Source organism: Electrona antarctica (genome assembly GCF_951216825.1).
Source record: "Electrona antarctica genome assembly, chromosome: 9".
Classification (NCBI taxonomy): Eukaryota; Metazoa; Chordata; class Actinopteri; order Myctophiformes; family Myctophidae; genus Electrona; species Electrona antarctica.
Window position 1 is genome coordinate 29,682,465 of NC_136790.1, and position 20,886 is coordinate 29,703,350.

The following is a 20,886-nucleotide window of genomic DNA, read 5'->3' on the forward strand; positions in this document are numbered from 1 at the left end:
TGCGTGCGTGCGTGCGTGCGTGCGTGCGTGCGTGCGTGCGTGCGTGTGCGTGCGTGCGTGCGTGCGCAGTCTATGTATGTATGTATCTAGGAATGTATGAATATATGTTCCCTCAAGATTGGACCAATCGCAGCTCATACTGAGATTAGGTTTCAGGCATGGGTTCCGTACCCAGGCTTTTATTTTTGTTCGCATTCGGCTCAAAAATGAAAAGCCTGAGGAAACCCATTGATAAATTTGGCACCGGAAGCCCACTTCCTTGTATTTCGCTAACCTATAACAGTGTGCGCGTCACTCCAAATTTGGTGATGTCAGTGTTCTCCGCTGGTTTCTACCAAGCCCAGTAAGGCTATCCAACGTTGAAGATGCCACTACCTACTGGCGAAATGTGGAATTGCACTGTGGAAATGTGGAAATACAGCATTCAGTTTCTACCGGGCAGGGGCGGGTGCTCTGATCGGTGAACCAATAGGATCCACCGCCTGTTTTCGACCGGCACCCGCCAGTCTAGACGAGAAAGCACACATGCTGGGCCAGGCTAAAAAGGGTTCAACTCATCAACAACCTTTCCCTCGGCAGGCTCGTCGGTGATGCAGGTGACGGCCAACGACTCTGACGACTACACCACGGCCAATGGCATGGTGCGCTACCGCATCCTGTCCCAGACGCCCCACAGTCCCATCCCCAACATGTTCACCATCAACAGCGAGACCGGCGACATCGTCACCGTGGCCGCCGGCCTGGACAGAGAGGTCAGTTTTAGAGCACTAGTTTCCCAAACGCTGCATGGGTCGGGACACATTGTTATGGGCCCCCTTTTTTTGTCGGTTTTAAGTTAGGATTATTTCAAAACATTTTCAAAAAAACATTTCCAAAAAAAACCTTCATTCAATGATTTTGTTCAAGTAATTTCATGAAGAAATAAAAGAAAAATGTGAGAAATTCCATAAATTAAGTGAGTATAGTGAAAATAGCCGATCTATAGCTTCGCACCGCATTGTGAGCTTGTAGATCTGCTATTTTCACTAGTTTAGGTCACAGGCTAAAAAGTTTGGGAACCACTGGTTTATAGGGCTTAGAGGTTGAGGCTCACGGCAAGGTTTCTGCAACAGCTCTGTTATAAACCCATTTAATCACCTTTTTGCGTCATGTATTCCCATTTTGTGTCCACTTTATTGTTACCCAATGGCCTTCATATTAAACAAAAGACAAGGTCATATATATATATCTGTCATATGAGGTCTTAATGCATTGATCTGTTGCTCTGCTGTACTGTATGTGAAACTCCATTACCCGCTGTATTACAGTCTTCACCTTCAGCTCCTGCAAAATCACTAATAAGGCCACGTAACCCCGATAGCAGGTCTCAGTGATTAAGGGTATTTCAGCTTTTCAGGGCAGGCTCAAGGTCACTCTAATATGCATTACACCGTTCTCAGAAGTGCAAACCAGTATTGTTTTCCATTATTCTCATGTTCTATTAAAGTTTATTGGGGTAACTGACCAGACAGTGCATCAACCACATAATCACAAAGTCCCCCGAGACCTGTGTTTCATGTCCTTCCCATTCTCTGCCCCCACCCCCCCCCCCCCCCCACACACACACACACACACACACACACTCACCCAAGAGACTTGCTTGCTTTATGTTGTCTGTCTGACTGCCTGACCTCTTGCAGGTGTGTGTGTAACTGTGTGTGTGTGTGTGTGTGTGTGTGTGTGTGTGTGTGTGTGTGTGTGTGTGTGTGTGTGTGTGTGTGTGTGTGTGTGTGTGTTGAGTACGTGTCTAGCGCCCGTGCTTGTGTCCATCCTCCCCGCCACTAGAGACACCCTACCACCCCTACAACCCTTCTGTCTTCTGTGTTACAACACTAATGAGCCAGGTCAGGCAGGGCCAACGTTTGTTTATCCCAGATTGCTTCAAGTGGCCTGTGGGCAGCAGAAGTATTCTTTGACGGACTGCTTACCCTGCGGCTTGCTTTGGCTTCTTTGGCTCACACCCACACAGCCGCGTGCACGCGTGCAAACTGCAAACATACGCACACGCACACGCGCACACACACACACACACACACACACACACACACACACACACACACACACACACACACACACACACACACACACACACACACACACACACATACACACACACACACACACACACACCTTCTATTCTGTGGCTCTCTATATATTAGTTCTCAATGTTGGGAGACTCGGGACCACCAGTGGTCCAAGTTGAGCCTTACAGGTCTGAACGAGAGTGTACAATGGGTTATTATAGGACCCCAATCAATACTGTGAAATCCACAGTGTTAATTTAACACTGAGAGTGTGCAAATGCAGGTCCATTTGGTTCTGCATATACACTCTCAGTGTTACAGACCTGTAAAGTGTCCATTTGGACCCCACGTGGGCCCCGAATTCAACGTTGAGAACCCTTGGTCTAACATTGAAGGAAAACTATAACTGGCAATCTGATATGGGCACTCAAATTTATACCCCGTCATTATGATGGTAATCTGATCTCCTTTAATTTAGTTGGCTGAATTTTACTACTGCCATAAAAGGACAAGTACTGATCTGAAACGGCAGAGTCTGTCTCATAATATTTATATTTCAAATCCCACTGGGCCTTCTGAGCACTAATCCTGGACAGACAACGCTTTCACGCTTTGACATTTTAAATCGTGATTGTTTTTACAGGCAGGGTAAGGGAAGCGTATTTGGCGAATAACTACAGTAGGTAAAAACGGTCGAATTTGTTTTTTTTCCCCTTGTGATTCGAGAATAATACACGGCGGACATGAAGGATCCTCTCGCATCCAGGTTTTACAAAGAGCTGGCATGGCATGATGACGGCGGTACATTTGTGGGACAATATAAATGAGTGGTGTGAATGCAGGCCAGCGCTGCGTTGGCCCAGGCAGCGGAGGTAGCAGCTGATGTGACTGAGGAAGAGCTCATTAATCTGGACACATCAAACCAGGCTCGGTCCCACCTGCCTCTGATCCTCCCTCTAAAACTGGGACGCACCTGGGCGTTCACGCGCCTGCTGTTGAGGTCACCAACATACACACACACACACACACACTCGCATGCACAAGCGCATGCATGCACACACACACACACACACACACACACACACACACACACACACACACACACACACACACACACACACACACACACACACACACACACACACACACACACACACACACACACGCATCCACACGCGCAGCATGCGTATACACACACACACACAAACACACACACACACACACACACACACACGCACGCACGCACGCACGCACGCACGTGCACACACACTCACACACGAGGGACTTGCGGGCGGACACAGATATGGTCACTGGGAATTAAAAAATATATAACTTGTGTAACTTCCGAATGGATACAATGTAGATATTTATTTAGTCACAAGCTCGTTTTTCATGTGTCTATGAGGTGACAGTATACTTCATTAGACACCCTGTAGTCGTTTTTATGTGCAATGATGTCTTCCCTTGTATTTAGGGTTTCTTCCTGGAGGCTGAACCCTTGACAGTCAAACGTGCCAAAGAAAAAAACAGTAATATAGTGACATCACATTATCAGCCCCTCCCCCTTTATCATACAACTACAGCTGTGGGTGCGGCTTCAGTTCAGGTGGATCACCACCCATCACCACCCACTAGGCAAACCAGGCATACTTAATGAACTGGTGGGGGTGCCCACATAAAAACAACATTTTAACAAATACTGTACACTTTTTTGAAAAACTTCTTCCTCCTTATATAACAATAAGACCTGATGATCATGTTTTAGTTTGGAAAACAATCACGGCACTCCATCTTTAAATCACACCTACAGGCACACTTAATCACTTTCACATTTTTCAAAAGCAGCAAAAATACCTGATCTATAAGTATACGTCGCGATTGTGATGAATTGTGACCTTTTTTCACTACTTATGAACGACACTGTCATTTCACTACTGTAAGACGAAGTAGGGCATTCATTTTTTTTTTTAAACATACGGAGACATAGGTTTCTGCCCGAATGTAACAATATACACATACTGTACACACTGCTGCAGGGTGGAAATTTGGTGTTTACATTAACAAAGATGTTAATTAATTTTAACTGTGTACCTGTGAACCAAATGGAAATGGAAATAAATCGATTCCATTTGTTACACTCTCGATTTTAATTGTGTACATGCATAGACAGCCACACTATATCCCATGATTCATGCACACTGCTGATTGCGCTGTAGTATAGAGTATAGACTCAATAACAACATTAACCCACATGCATTAGATTCTCTCACGCTCTCTGCTCTCTGCTTTAGCTTTCCATTGCTAATTAGAATATTCATGTGCTTAATTAAGGGGTGAACTGGGTTGTCCCCATGACGAGGAGGCCAGGGGGTGCATGAAGATTACCGTACGCTGATCACCACCACTGAATACCAATTACCCCTACACTCATATGGCTGCGGACCTCTCACCTCCAGTGGTCTCACATGCCACTGCATATTTTAGCCCACGTACAGGTTAACCAGCTGGGCTAAGCTGTAAACATGCATGTACATATACGCATAAGTCCTCAAGACTAGTACTGTACTGGATCAGGTGCCTGTGTGTGTCTGTTGGACTCTATACACACTACATACAGGGCAATATTCACATCACAATGATGTTCTGACATCTGCATAGACTCCATATTTTGGCATGCCTGACAAAGAACTCCATACAATATATGGAGTATATATGCCCCACCCAGTTATTATGTCAGTGTCCCTTATGGGCATATAAGGGACACTGAATAATAACTGGGTGGGGCATGCATTTCCAACTTGCATCGTTCCAAGTAGGCCAGTGCCCAATGGGCACCGCTCTAGTATAACCAGTAAGACGCCCTGCGTGCACGCATCTGCCTGGGGGACGGCTTTGGCATGGGGGGTCAGATCAACATATGGAATGAATTCTGTACTGGCCATATATGGAGCGTGTCTTGAGTGTACAGGGTTTGATGAGGTCAGATCAACATATGGAATTTCAGAACAGGTCAGCTCCATATATGGAGATCTAAGGGTTTGAGGTTTGAGGTCAGACGTAGAGTTGCTGGCCGGCTCCATATACAGTATGCAGATGATGATCCAGTCTTCTCCATGTGTGACACTGGTTATCCAGGGTTCGATGAGGTCAGTGTTGTGATCTTCATATATGGAGTTGGCCATATATGGTACCGTGACATGTCACGAGGCGTGACCATATATGGAGGCATGATGTCACGAGGTGTGACTATGTGTGATGTCACGAGGCGTGACCATATGAGGCGTGATGTCACAAGGCATGACCATATATGGATGTGTGATGTCACGAGGAATGACCATATATGGAGGCGTAACGTGACACACGGAAATGCAGGTTTTCATAGTAAATGTGCCTTACGGTCGCAATTAAGACTGTTACTAAAGTCGATATGTCCCTGTTGTAGCTGTCTATCCATCTATTATTGCTGCAGCAGTGAGTGTGATTTAAAGACATGGATGGAATGGATGGAAACACAGAGCAAGATAAAATAATATGACAGAAGATTATACTTTATTGTTATTCTTGGGAGTTGCTGTCATCCCTTGAGGGCTCTTTTTAATACCTAGATTTCCCTGTAGGCAAACAGCCTGTTTTTGCAGTGTTAGAGCACCGTTTTTTTAATTTGTTTTGCATCACATGCTGCAACAATTATTAAAGAGACAAAGTAAGAGCCATCTCAACTAATTAATTTGCTGTTATTTGTTATAACACACCTAGCTCGCCAAATCATTTCTTTGCATCGATTGTGTGGTTTGTCGTATATGCATTTCTTTTATATTGTTCATTGTTTGGAGCAGCGATGCCAATAACGAATTTAATTGAACTGAGCTGAAGTGAAAAGTCCCATGGAGAGACACACAGCGGCCTGTCCTCAGGAGACCTGGCCATGTCACAGCTGGCATGGCCAATCTCCATGTATGCCCGCTGTCCTTGGAACGCGATAGATTGGCATGCAGAGCTGTTGTCTTTCCTCTCCCCCAGGCTATCTCAACCCCCCCCCCCCCCCCCCCCTTCAACCCCACCCCCTGGGCACACGGAATAGGCACGGTGCTGTGCAGTACCTCGCTGTCTGCCAGCTTGATGCTGTTTCCAGGCTGGAATCTCAGCATGATTAGGACATTGCCATTGACAGCTCCGGGGACATGAGCGCCCACAGGCCGGCCCTATTAGGAGCTGTAGGCCCTGGCCGGGGATTCAGGCACAGAGCTGGGCGCCTAAATGGCCCTGGGCCTTTACGGCTTTCGGAGGTGCTGAGTCAGTGTAACTCAGCGGAGGCGCCTATTACCTGCCTCTGTGAGGATTTAGCCCTTCTCATGCCAGACAGCGAAGCCCGTGGAGGATTGTCATCCAATAGAGAGAGTTGGCGATTGTGGGTGGATGTTGACTACTTTTTTTTATGTCTGAGAGAAATCTTGCATGTATAGTATCATATCTGAATGCATCCCTGCACAATAGATTTCCTGGAAAAGGCTACGGAGAAGCATTCCACCTTTTCACAACCCACAGTGAGCTTGTGTTCTGAATGAACCAATTGTATTTTGCATTGTTCTTTGTAGGCCTGCTTTGTGCTATAGTAATTCATTTTGTTTTGATGTAGAAGTCCTTGGGAGAGCTCAGAAGCACAGTAGAAATGAAAGCGCAGAGGAAGCGCAGAGGACGAGAGCATCAAACAAAAGAAAAGCACAAAAACTGTGCTGTTAAGGAAGGTTAAAAAAAACATTAGATTGAGCTGTTTATTTTGTTATTGCTCATGTTTAACAATAACAAGCATGTAGGGGTGTATTCAGTTTCAATATTGTCTTGCTTCATAATGCTTCAATGGATGTGCTGCTCTGGATATTACTGTTCTTCCATTTGTGACAACCGCATGGCATTGGCAACTTAGATATTTGTTTCCTTGTCATGTCCATGAAGCATATTTGAATTAAACGTAATTTAATTTAATCTCTCCATAAATGATGTGTATCACTGCCTGCGTGCGGGTGTCCTTTGCGTATCTCGAGAATCGTTGGACCGATCTACTTCCAACTCGGCATGTATATAGGCGAGGACCCCGAGGTAGTGCAGTGCCCGGTGTTATGTTGGTCAGATCAGCGGTTCTCCAAACATATACCAATCTCATGTATGGAGAGCCCTGATGTTATCAATATGACGTCATATCCAAGTAATACTACTTGAACTAAGGTACAATGGGTATTGCACAAACGGTGTTTGAAATTGAAATTGTATACTTCTGGTGTCCTAAGTGTGCACGGTCACCCCACGTGAACTTTGTTGGTTGTCAGATCTCACAAACGTCCTGTGATCTGTGTCTGAGTGATCTCGTGAGAGTACATTTTCTTTTACTGTCAGAAGATAGTGAGACAGTGTTGAAGAATCTAATGACTATGGGGTGACGTAATATATCATAACCAATGTGCTCACATCACTTCTCCCATTGGAATAACGATAGTAAACTCAGGACAGCCGCTGGTCTCCTAAAGGATCAGTGCACCCCTGTAACACCGTCTCGGTTTCATCTACTCGTCTCCTAAAGGGTCAGTGCACCCCCGTAACACCGTCTCGGTTTCATCTACTGGTCTCCTAAAGGGTCAGTGCACCCCCGTAACACCGTCTCTGTTTCATCTACTGGTCTCCTAAAGGGTCAGTGCTCCCCCGTAACACCATCTCTGTTTCATCTACTGGTCTCCTAAAGGGTCAGTGCACCCCCGTAACACCGTCTCTGTTTCATCTACTGGTCTCCTAAAGGGTCAGTGCACCCCCGTAACACCGTCTCGGTTTCATCTACTGGTCTCCTAAAGGGTCAGTGCTCCCCCGTAACACCGTCTCGGTTTCATCTACTGGTCTCCTAAAGGGTCAGTGCACCCCCGTAACACCGTCTCTGTTTCATCTACTGGTCTCCTAAAGGGTCAGTGCACCCCCGTAACACCGTCTCTGTTTCATCTACTGGTCTCCTAAAGGGTCAGTGCACCCCCGTAACACCGTCTCTGTTTCATCTACTGGTCTCCTAAAGGGTCAGTGCACCCCCGTAACACCGTCTCGGTTTCATCTACTGGTCTCCTAAAGGGTCAGTGCACCCCCGTAACACCGTCTCGGTTTCATCTACTGGTCTCCTAAAGGGTCAGTGCTCCCCCGTAACACCGTCTCGGTTTCATCTACTGGTCTCCTAAAGGGTCAGTGCTCCCCCGTAACACCGTCTCGGTTTCATCTACTGGTCTCCTAAAGGGTCAGTGCTCCCCCGTAACACCGTCTCGGTTTCATCTATTGTCTCTGGTTGAGGAGAATGAAGTGAGGTGTCAACGAATGTAGGAGTGGCCAGGGTGTCATTTGATGGGAAAAGTCTGAGTGCATGCTGGATGACTGTAGAATAGCATGGAGCTGGATGACTGTAGAATAGCATGGAGCTGGATGACTGTAGAATAGCATGGAGCTGGATGACTGTAAAATAGCATGGAGCTGGATGACTGTAGAATAGCATGGAGCTGGATGACTGTAGAATAGCATGGAGCTTTGTGAAAAGTGGTTGCATTAGAAGAAACACAGAGACAGAGAATAGAAAGAGATAGAAACAGAGATACGCAAACATAGAGAAGAGACAGAGACGGACGGACGGACGGACGGACGGACGGACAGACAGACAGACGGACATAGAAGAGACAGATTGTGACAACATTTTAATTGTTTTGCATGTCTGATTTCTGTGCAAGTAGTAATTCATGATTTCATTATTTATACATTGATTAATTTTCAGTCCTGCTCGGGTTTAATTAGTTTGCAAACTGAAACATTTTGCCTGAATAATAGGTTTTATATTTCTGTCAGATGCCACTTTGTTTATATTTTCACAACTGTGCTCCTGCTAACAAAGATACAATCTAACACCCGGACGCACGCACGCACGCACGCACGCACGCACGCACGCACGCACGCACGCACGCACGCACGCACGCACCGCACGCACCGCACCGCACCGCACGCACCGCACGCACGCACGCGCACTACAGCCGATTATTATACCTAACTTACCTAACTTATACTTGCATAGTGACGTGATATGAGCTTTTAGATCTGCTATTTTTTGTGCTGGACACTGTTGTAAGACTGATTATGAATAAGGCTGGAGTTAACTCCGTGCTACACAGATATTCCCATCCTGCTCTGGCCCTTCTTGGCTTGAATTGTTGATTAGCGGCCAACAAGCCCTTTTTTCTTTTGCCCTTTCTTCTGTAGCCTGGGTGGTAAAGTACCCCTTTTAGTGCCAGTGAAAAGGCACAGGGGATTTAGTGTCGGTAGAGCCCCGTGCAGAGGTGTTCTTATGGCCTCAGATGGCTTCCAACCCTGCAGATTAAAGTCTATGGGACGGACGGCTTCCAACCCTGCAGATTAAAGTCTATGGGATGAACGGCTTCCAACCCTGCAGATTAAAGTCTATGGGATGAACGGCTTCCAACCCTGCAGATTAAAGTCTATGGGATGAACGGCTTCCAACCCTGCAGATTAAAGTCTATGGGACGGACGGCTTCCAACCCTGCAGATTAAAGTCTATGGGATGAACGGCCTCCAACCCTGCAGATTAAAGTCTATGGGATGAACGGCTTCCAACCCTGCAGATTAAAGTCTATGGGACGGACGGCTTCCAACCCTGCAGATTAAAGTCTATGGGACGGACGGCTTCCAACCCTGCAGATTAAAGTCTATGGGACGAACGGCTTCCAACCCTGCAGATTAAAGTCTATGGGATGAACGGCTTCCAACCCTGCAGATTAAAGTCTATGGGATGAACGGCTTCCAACCCTGCAGATTAAAGTCTATGGGATGAACGGCTTCCAACCCTGCAGATTAAAGTCTATGGGACGGACGGCTTCCAACCCTGCAGATTAAAGTCTATGGGATGAACGGCCTCCAACGCTGCAGATTAAAGTCTATGGGATGAACGGCTTCCAACCCTGCAGATTAAAGTCTATGGGACGGACGGCTTCCAACCCTGTAGATTAAAGTCTATGGGACGAACGGCTTCCAACCCTGCAGATTAAAGTCTATGGGATGAACGGCTTCCAACCCTGCAGATTAAAGTCTATGGGATGAACGGCTTCCAACCCTGCAGATTAAAGTCTATGGGACGGACGGCTTCCAACCCTGCAGATTAAAGTCTATGGGATGAACGGCTTCCAACCCTGCAGATTAAAGTCTATGGGACGAACGGCTTCCAACCCTGCAGATTAAAGTCTATGGGATGAACGGCTTCCAACCCTGCAGATTAAAGTCTATGGGACGAACGGCTTCCAACCCTGCAGATTAAAGTATATGGGATGAACGGCTTCCAACCCTGCAGATTAAAGTCTATGGGATGAACGGCTTTCAACCCTGCAGATTAAAGTCTATGGGATGAACGGCTTCCAACCCTGCAGATTAAAGTATATGGGATGAACGGCTTCCAACCCTGCAGATTAAAGTCTATGGGATGAACGGCTTCCAACCCTGCAGATTAAAGTCTATGGGATGAACGGCTTCCAACCCTGCAGATTAAAGTATATGGGACGGACGGCTTCCAACCCTGCAGATTAAAGTCTATGGGACGGACAGCTTCCAACCCTGCAGATTAAAGTCTATGGGATGAACGGCTTTCAACCCTGCAGATTAAAGTCTATGGGAGGAACGGCTTGCGGGAGAAGCTGAGCTGTTGTTGTGGGTTGTGAGAGAAGACTGCTTTTTACCCCTCACTGCTGGACTCTAATCTAACCGAGAGAGCTTCTGTTCAGCACTTCTATAGGACTCATTAGAGACCTTTATTGGCTTGTTAGGGTAGCCCCTGTGTGTGTGTGTGCACGCGTGCATGCGTGCGTGCGTGCGTGCGTGCGTGCGTGCGTGCACCAGTTCCCATTCAGTGGAGCGTGAGCAGATCTGTACATGCACTATAGGCCCATAAACACACAACTGCTCTCAGGTGAGCCATATAACCCTGCAGGAAAAGGGTGTGAGTGAGAGAGAGAGAGAGAGAGAGAGAGAGAGAGAGAGAGAGAGAGAGATATCTCTACTGGTTTCTTTTTTTTACCCATTGCATCTTCAAACTGCTAATAGTCGTACAGCTCTGCATTGTCACTGTAGGAAAAACAGCTCAATTTGTATGTACTGTACGTGCCTGGATCTCCCAGTGTGTGTCCAGACAGAGACGGATGCATCAAAGGTTCTATTTACTAGATTGCTCTGTAAGGGGAACCGCTATTGATATTTCATTATGAGTCTAATAAAGGTCAGCCTGTATAGAGTTTTCATTAATAAGAATTGTCTGGAGCAGATTAACATGTGTTTGAAGCTCTAAGCTCTAAACGACCGGGTTTAACCCATTCTGGACGGGAACCCCTTTTGGTGTTTTAAGCATTATGTTATACTTTAGCTGTTGAAAAATAGCAGAATAGCAATAGCAAATAGCAAAATGTAGGGCAAATCTTTGAATTTATATTCTTTCAGAGAGAACGTTTTTAACTCAAATCTTTGCTTCTGGGGGGGGTGGGGGTCCCTGAAATAACAATTACATATATTTTTGGGGGTCCTTGACATGAAAAAGGTTGAGCAGTACTGACATAGAAACATATAGGTTTTTCAGAAAACGGTTAGGATTTAGAAGCAGTTTTTTTTAGAATCGGCCTCAGGTCTAAATGGGTTAAGATTAAAGATGTATTTGCATTAATGCTTCATACCAGATAGGTCAGTACAGAGACACAGGAACCCGGGGGTTGGAGAGAGGAGGGACATGCTAGACAAGATGGGGGTGATGGGGATTTGAACAGGGCTCACATTGCATTATGGTCTGTACTCTGTACACTAACTGGCTGAGCCACTAGGCTTTACGTCTTTTAACTACAAGGTCTTGGTGATCTGACTGATATGGCTGTCAATGTAACCTTTATCACTGACAGAGACACTGTGTAATTTGTTGTTTGACTGCGCCGCTCCCTAACCCATTGTCGGCAAGTGATGCATATGTGAAGTCTAATGTAGGCTACAGACAGACAGACAGACAGACAGGCAGGCAGGCAGGCAGGCAGACAGACAGACAGACAGACAGACAGGCAGGCAGGCAGGCAGGCAGGCAGACAGACAGACAGACAGACAGACAGACAGACAGACAGACAGACAGACAGACAGACAGACAGACAGACAGACAGAACTGAACAGGGGTAACAGAGGTGCAGTGATAATTAGATATGCAAGACATGAAGCTCGGCGTTAGTTTATACAGGGACACGTTAGTCGCTTGCCTGTCAGTCAGCTGATTGTATCAATCGGCCTACAGTAGCTCCTATTCTCATTCACATCTCAGCTGATCATTACGTCAATCATTCATACCCCAATCAGAATTCACGCTCAAACGTAGCGGTCCCTTTAAATGCGGCTTTGCATTCACTTCACCTCTGCTGCAGTCAATGTCAATGTATTGCGTATGTATCCCTATGGGGGGTTTGCTATCGTTCCCTGATTTTGCTTAGCATGCTTGCTTCGCCAAAATTCAGGGATCATCTCCCAGAGCGCAGAGCCTTTAACGCAAAGTTTAACTGTATTCCATTTGTTGCAATAAATGGTTATCTACTTTGACGTGAGTGTTTCCTGTCTAAAATAAAAAGGGAGAGAACCAAGCATTAAAATGAAAGGAAAAAAAGAAGGTCAAAGAAGCAAAGTTACGTAGGCAAGAATCAATAACTCGTCTATAGCCACAACCTCTACTGAGACGTATTTCCACTTCTCCAGGCAGTCTCCAACATCAATGCTCCTCAGGTCTTTACATGTTATGACCCCAAAGTCAACACGGCCACACATTAGCCCATTGATACAAAATGTAGCTGAGGCCAAACAGTAGTAGCCTGAGCTCACAGCATTGGCCTGCCTTTGATGCTTAGGTTCTCTCTCTCTCTCTCTCTCTCATCTCTCTCTCTCTCTCTCTCACACACACACACTCTCCCTCTGTAAGACTGGCGCAATGGAAGCTTGAGCCAAATGGATTAATTGGCACAGAGAAAGGCCACATAGCAGACAAGCTTATGGTGGGAGAAGAGGTTGAGAGAGAGAGAGAGAGAGAGAGAGAGAGAGACTGTTCCCCACCAAGCTGTGGCAGGGGAAATAATGAACTTTCAGCACCATGGACAGGGGCACAGTTCAGCACTGTAGTGTGGATGGATACAGCCTCTCTTTCCCCTCCTTTTTACCACGTCGGTTTGCTCTGTTGTGTGTGAATGCAAAATGCATTTGAAAGCGCAAAAAAGGTAGCTTGAATCTCTAGTCTATGCGGCGCTTTAGTCAATCAATCTGCAGTTTGTCACATTGGCATTGTGCTGGTGTGTGTGCGTGTGCGTGTGTGCGTGTGTGTGTGTGTGTGTGCATGTGTGATGTGTGCATGTGTGTGTGTGTGTGTGTGTGTGTGTGTGTGTGTGTGTGTGTGTGTGTGCATGTGTGCATGTGTGATGTGTGTGCATGTGTGCATGTGTGTGCGTCTGTGTGTGTGTGCGTGCGTGTGCGTGGTACAGTATGTAGTGTGCTTGTAGCACTGCCTGGGGCTGGTCCCTCTCAATCTAACTGAGCTAAAGACTGCCCAGTGCCACTGTATTATCTGCTGCATCGTGGTGCTTCTGAGAGTGGCGGCGCCTCCATTAAAATGAGTGATGATCTGGGCCCGCTCCCACAGCTGAGAGAGGAGACTTTTAGGCTGTAATGGATAATCCTTTCACCAATGCTCAATGCTTCCTCGCTGCACTGCATTGCCTTGACTTCAACAGTGTGAGTGAGTGCGTGTGCGTGTGAGTGCTGTATCATACTGTAGATGTTAGTGTGCAAATAAGGTGCACCAACAAATCCCGATTGATTGAACTCTTTAGGGAGGCTTAAAAGTAGAAGTAGACCCAATCAATTTTGTGACTTTGGACAACCCATTCCATGCAACAGCTGCAGAATACAAAAACGAGGCCTTTCCAAATATTCCAGTACTGTTATTGCATGGAACAAAATGTGTGGCGCTACCCCTAGTGGAGTATCTATGGACATCACAAATCCTTGAAAAGTATTTGAATAAATACTTGGGTGCCTTTTTTTTGTTTTTACAATCCTGCATGTGAACCATACACATTTCCATAAACAACACTCTCTGTTTCACTCTAAGCCAACCAAGGCTACCAAAATGAGTCGGAAGCAGATGAGTTCTGGGGTGGAGCTTGTGGATCAACCTAACCAGTTTATTGTGTTGCTGTGAAGAGAGGGGGAGTGATGAAATTAAGGGAAGGATGTTGGGGTATGAGAGATGGTGAGGGAGAGGATGCTACCGTATTTTGAAAAATACCCACCAATGGAACAGAGTATCACACAAAATCTGAAGAAGAAAAAAACGATGATGCTGCAAAATTAGAAGAAGTTTGATTTTGTAAAGATTGACTAGACTAGATGTCTTTATTGATATTTACTTCATCAGTCACTTGTTTGTATCCTGACTGTATCACCATATCTTTGGTGTCTCTGAATGCATTTCTACTTATTCTCAGATCCGGATACCTGACATGAGTCATTGGGTGTCACAGCTCTCTCTGTCTCTTTCTCGCTGTCTCACCTCCCCTCCCCCATTCTCTCTGAGTCTCTCATCTTGTTTACTCTGTCTGTCTGTCTGTCTGTCTGTCTGTCTGTCTGTCTGTCTGTCTGTCTCTCTCTCTCTCACACGTTTCTTTCTTCTACTTGCAGAAAGTGTCCCAGTATACTATCATCGTCCAGGCCACGGACATGGAAGGCAACTTGAACTTTGGCCTGTCCAACACAGCCACTGCCCTCATCTCCATCACTGATATCAACGACAACCCCCCAGAGCTCACTGTCAGGACGGTGAGTCCAACACCCCCCCCCCCCCCCCCCCCAACCACACACTGTCTCTGTCCCTGCCATCAGGGGGTTCACTGGTGGCCGAGGTTTGTGCGCAGGCATCTGGCCCAGATCCCTGACACCTTCTTGCTGTGTTGACAGGCAGGCACACTACAGCTGGTCCACTTTACCGGCCAGGTGTAGGAGAAGTGCATATGCCAGGAGAAGTGCATGGTGGCCAATAGAGTTGTTGCTCGTCGGTTGAGAGTGGGGGCTGGTTATGATAGGCAAGGTTACTGACAGCTTCTATAGTATAAACAGCTGTCTTACAAATCACAATGATAGCTCCAGCTATTATAGATGCATACATTGTTTATACAGTAGTTCTTAAGTTCTTAAATGTTGTTTGACCAGGTTCTAGTTAAAATGTACAAGAGATGTGATTGTTAATTGATGTAAAATGGCTACAGGGTGTCCTATGCTGATGGCATTCCATCTGTGGTCCTTAAGCGGTTTGTTTGAGACACACCCACCCACTTGAGACACACCCACCGATGAAGGCAGCAGAGCCGAAACATTCGACTGTTTTTGTTTAGTTTACTCATCTTGAATACTTAAAATAAACATTGAGAGACTGAACTGAAGGGTCCTGAGTGCAGTGCATGTTTATAGAGACAACTTGACAGCTTCCACAGGCGAGCCAGATCCACAAACACAGTACGTTACTGGACTGTTAGCGTTGATGCCAACGTCTCCAGTTTCCAGAGAGAGAGAGAGAGAGCGAGAGAGACAGACGGCGTCTGCAGCAGCAGCAGCAACAGTGGAGCTCGGAGTGTGTCGGCGTCACACAACTCTGATCCCTGCCTCAACAGAGGGAGCGTAGTCAGCGTGTGTGCCAGTGCAGCTCTCGCCGTGCGTTCAGATAAGAGCTCCGTGCAGCTGTCAGGGGCTTGTGCTATAGCCGAACACGATTTGCCATTCTGCACAGCACAGCACTGTCCCCGTCTCTGGTTCTGTCACTCCTCTCCCACTGGGGAGCGCTTCTGGGCTATAGCTCCCTCGCAGCCAAGCACTGGCCATGTCGCACGCACGCATGCACGCGCGCACACACACACACACACACACATACAGAGAGAGAGCACATGCACATGACGTCCTTCACACAGATTCACGCAAACATGATGGCACACGTGCATGGATACACACACAGTGACCAGCCTATATCTGAAGCTTTACTATTGTTACTGTAGTAGGCAGTATCACGCCTCTCCTGCAGAATCAGCCGTGCCAATCGGAAATTCACTGCATGTTCCCAAAAGACTGTGTAATGTCTAATGTTCTGCAGTTGGAAAAAAAAAAGGAAAAACATGGACTGTTTATGTTGCATGAATCACTGAAAGTGTCTGAAGTTAGAAATAACTATATTTGTTATAATGAGAAATGTTTTTGTTTCTTTCTTTCTTTCTTTCTTATTTGTGTCGATTGTCTGTCACACTAACATGAATGCACGCACATCCTTGGCTAAGAAAGCCGCTCTGCACCAGATGCTCTTGCCTCATCTTTGTCAATCTCTCACAGTTTTTCTTCTTCTTCCCACACAAATAAACTAGACTTGGAGCATTTCAGTAATTATTTGTGTATGACAGACAGAGGAAGAATTCATAGCTCTCCATGGGAGACAGCAAGAAAACATGAGCACGCTAATTAAGTGCAATTGCTCACGGGGGCGTAAACCAAGCAGCTATACTGCATCTAATTTGAAAAAACAAAACAAAAAGCCTGCCAAATGTTTTATTCATTTCACCACACAGGCTTGAACGCAAGGGTGCAATGTTCGTCATTATGTGGTATGTGGTAAACAAAAAGGCAATGATACTCGCCACAATTCATTAAACTGTATCCAACAGATACCAGCAGAATTATCTCTCACACAGCGTTGTACTTTTTGCTATCTAATCAAGTGCATCACAACCTAGTTAAAGTGTGCCCAGAGGCCTATCATATCACAAATTCAATGATGGGGAACAAGGGGTTTTGGTTGGGGGTTATATTGCACAGTTCCCAGACAGACGAACGTCATACCCTTCGAGGGCTACTGTATGTCTGGTTGACCTGTGGAGCTCTTTCACCCAACTTACTGAAAAGGTTGGAGTGAGAATTGGATTTGTGCTCGAATCTACAATTCACTTCAAAAGAAAGCTGAACATAAAAACATCACATAACAGCTGCTTGATATGCTTTTAACATGATAAATGAGGACAATAGGCACACGTCTGTTGCTGATGATAGCTACTGTTTATCTCCCACTATGCCATAATAGAAGGCCCTTAACAGCTCTCTTAAGCATTATCTTAGCATTATATCAGTCGGATTCTGTTTCGGGACATTTATTCCTACTTATTGCCGTCATTACTGTGTACCTGGTGTTGCTTTCAACAACCCACATAGGAATGTAAGAGCTAATTTTGTCATGGAGTCAAGACTGCACCATTGCAAATGTACCAGTTTCATTTGTACATTTTGACATGGTTTTCAATAAAGAAGTGAGATGCAGCAGCATTTCTCATGTCGTGCAACATACTGGGATTTAACCCATTGAAACCGGGAAAGCATCTGTGCCATTTCATATTTTAGCTATATACATAATATACGTATACAATACACAATATTAGTTTTGCAGAAAACTCTTAGGATTTAGAACAGTAGTTCTCAAGAATAGCAGATATACTGTACTGTACAAGCTCACAGTGCGTGACTTCGTCATATCTATAAGATGCTCAGGTGGTGCAGTGGTAAAGTCCCTGCCCACCACCACAGAGGTTGTGGGTTCGAATCCATGTGGTGCATCTGACTTTGTCGTGCATCTACACACAAACAAAAATCACACCCGTGTGAAGTGAGGGGCACTCTCATCAAAATACATCATCTCTTGTGAACAGTGGTGAAACACAGAAATGTGTGTGGGGAGGAATTAACTGGCATAATAACTAAATTGGGGAGAAAAAGGGGTAAAATATAATTGGCTAGCTACTCTAGATTTTAAAAAAAATCACACCCGTGTGAAGTGAGTGGTGCAACTCCATGTGGGGGTCCACATGGGGGGGGGGGGGGGGGGGTTCCAGACCCACAGGAACGCACCCAGGGTGCCGACCCGGTTCCGGTGAGCCGCCTCGCATCCGAAACGGTAGAGAAATGACAGAGTTACCATGTGGGGGTCCCCGGGGGGTCCTCGGAACATCCAAACCACCAGGAATGCGCCCAGGGGGCCGGGCCGGTTCAGGCGTGCCGCCCCGCGTCCGAAACGATTGAGAGATGACAGAGTTACCGTGTGTGGGTGTCATGGATGTAGACAGAGTCGAACCCAAGTGCAGATTAACAAACAAGAATAGATGTTAAGTATTTAATAAAAATAAGGCAGATCTTACACTGAAGTAGTAGGCAGGAATCAGGCAATTGCAAAATGACAAAGTAGTCAAAACAGGAATCCAGGGACAAGCCAGAGGCTGGGCAGGTGATCTCAGGAGGGCGGCCTGGAGGCTGAGTCGAGGCAGAGGAGGCGTCATCTGGAGGGTGGACCGGAGGCAGAGACGAGGAGACGACCTCTGGAGGGCGGCCGGGACGATGGCCAGAGGCAGAGCTGGCAACTTCAGGGGGACGGCCTGGAGGTCGAGACGAGGTCTGCAAGATATCATCTGGAGGGCGGCCAGGAGGCCGCGGCGAAGCCGACAAGATGTCATCTAGAGGGCGAGATGAGGCGGAGGGGTCGTCTGGGGGACGACCGGGAGGCCGACACGAAGATGCAGCGGCATCGTCTGGCGGACGGCCAGGAGGCCGAGACGAGGCGGGGGACTTTGGAAGTGACGCCAGGAATGCTGCAGGCTCTGGAGGCGATGCCGAAGGTGCTGCAGGCTCTGGAGGCAACGCCGGAGGTGCTGTAGGCTCTGGAGGCGTCGCCGAAGGTGCTGCAGGCTCTGGAGGCGTCGCCGAAGGTGCTGCAAGCTCTGGAGGCGACGCCGGAGTGCTGCAGGCTCTGGAGGCGGGGCTGCAGGAGCAGGCACTGGAGGAGGAGCTGCAAGAACCAGGAGCTGGGGCTGCAGGAGCAGGAGCTGGGGCTGCAGGAGCAGGAGCTGGAGACCTGGGAGCAGATACAGGTGGTCGCTGGTTTGGAGCTGAACTGGAAATGGCTGGCCAGGTGGGCTTGGTGGCTTGGCGGTCCAGGGAGACTTTGCCCCGTTTGTTGGCACTACAGGGACCTCCCAGAGCTAGGCGGGTGCACATAAATGGTTCTTTGACTTGAACAGGGTCGGGATAAACAGGAATCTTCACACGGCTGCGAAAATATGTAAACAAGTCCACATACTCAGTCTTCTGCTGGTCTGCAACTGGGCTGGTGGGTTGCAGACTCATCACTCCAAGCCGTATAGAGTGAGGAGCTGGCTGGGAAGCATGAAGCAAGCTGTTCTCGAAGTCATTAAGCCTTCCACGGACAGGACTTCCGGTATGACACCAAAGAGAGCAGCAGCATACAACAACAGCTCCCAGCCAGGTCTACTTTATTTCCCCTAAAAACCAACTATATTCCGAAAAATAAAAATGGAAGGGGGAGACAAAAGAAAGGCTAAAAGTGATAAAACGACCACCAGATCAGAAAAGAAAGGTAAACAAGCAACGGAGAAGAGTTGCGACGGCAACGTGGACCCAGAGCAAAACGCACCAGGGCGAAACGCCATGGCGTGCCTACAAGCAAGCATGGAGGCGATACACGCTGATATAAATGCCATGAGGACCGAAGTTAGGAAGGAGTTGGAGGGCTTTAAAGAAACTCTTTTCGAGCAAATGCGCAAAGACATGGCAGGCCTTAAAGAAAACTTCAACAACAAACTGACTAGGTGGAGAGTGTCGAGGAGTGGAGCTCAGACGCCAAACAAATAATGAGTTCACTACTACAAGACCACGAGAGATTGCAAGAGAAGGTATTGAACTTAGAAACAAGGTCTCGACGCCAGAACCTATATGTTTATACAACGTTGCAGAAGACAGCGAGGGGAATAACATGATGGGGTTCATTAATAACTTCATCAAAACTGAATTAGCACTGGACATTGACCTGGGCATACAGCGCTGCCACCAATCCCTCGTTCCCAAGCCACCGCCGACCGCCACCCCTCGTTCAATCATCATGTGCTTTCTGGAGGACAAGACCAAAGAGCTGGTACGTAATACAGCGTGGAAGAAAAAAACTGTCCTACTGAATGGCAAAAGAGCGTATTTTGATAATGACTACCCTCAAGAAATACAGAAGAAGAGAGCCGCGTATGCCCCGATCCGCCTGCTCCTTAAAAATAAAGGAATCGCCTTCCACACTCCCCCCTTGACAAAACTACGTGTGTTTTACGATGGGGCCGGTCGCCCCACGGGAGCCAGCACCACTTACAACAGCATGGAGGAAGCAAGAGAGGATTTGAAGAAGAGGGGGATCATGAGCACCGAGGAAGAGGAAAACCTTCGACCCACCACCACCTCCACCCCTACAACTACCACCGCAGATAACCTGGCGAAGCTGAGGAAAACATCTTGGGTGAAGGTGGGGAAGAGGACACCACATGACCGAGACGCACTGCGAAGGGCAACACAGAGGCTCCAGGAATTCCGCCGCACCGCAACTCCCCCACCACTAACCCCCCCACCACCAGATGACGACATCACCATAACTCATAACGCTGATTGATCTACGACGGAGAAGTACATGGGAAGTATTGGGAGATATCTTTGAACTCAGAATGGGACATAAGACCTGGAAAATGTTCACCTCTCTTTGTTTTAGTTTTTATATTTTATTTTCCCCTTTTTACAATACTACCTTTGTTTGGACATACTTGACTGAATACTAAATACCTGTCTGATAGGTTGTTTTATACTCAGATATTCGATGCACAGACCTGTTGTCTGGGAG

At 47.0% G+C, this 20,886-nt stretch overlaps 1 protein-coding gene across 1 annotated transcript in view; it reads left to right on the forward strand.

Annotated features, from left to right (window-relative positions):
- The window catches only part of cdh4 (cadherin 4, type 1, R-cadherin (retinal)), a 112,595-nt gene that overhangs the window by 69,256 nt on the left and 22,453 nt on the right, over positions 1–20,886 (forward strand). The window contains exons 5-6 of the mRNA XM_079509262.1: positions 580–752; positions 14,820–14,957. Of these exons, the coding sequence (XP_079365388.1) occupies positions 580–752; positions 14,820–14,957 (311 nt within the window). The remainder of the gene's footprint in view (positions 1–579; positions 753–14,819; positions 14,958–20,886) is intronic.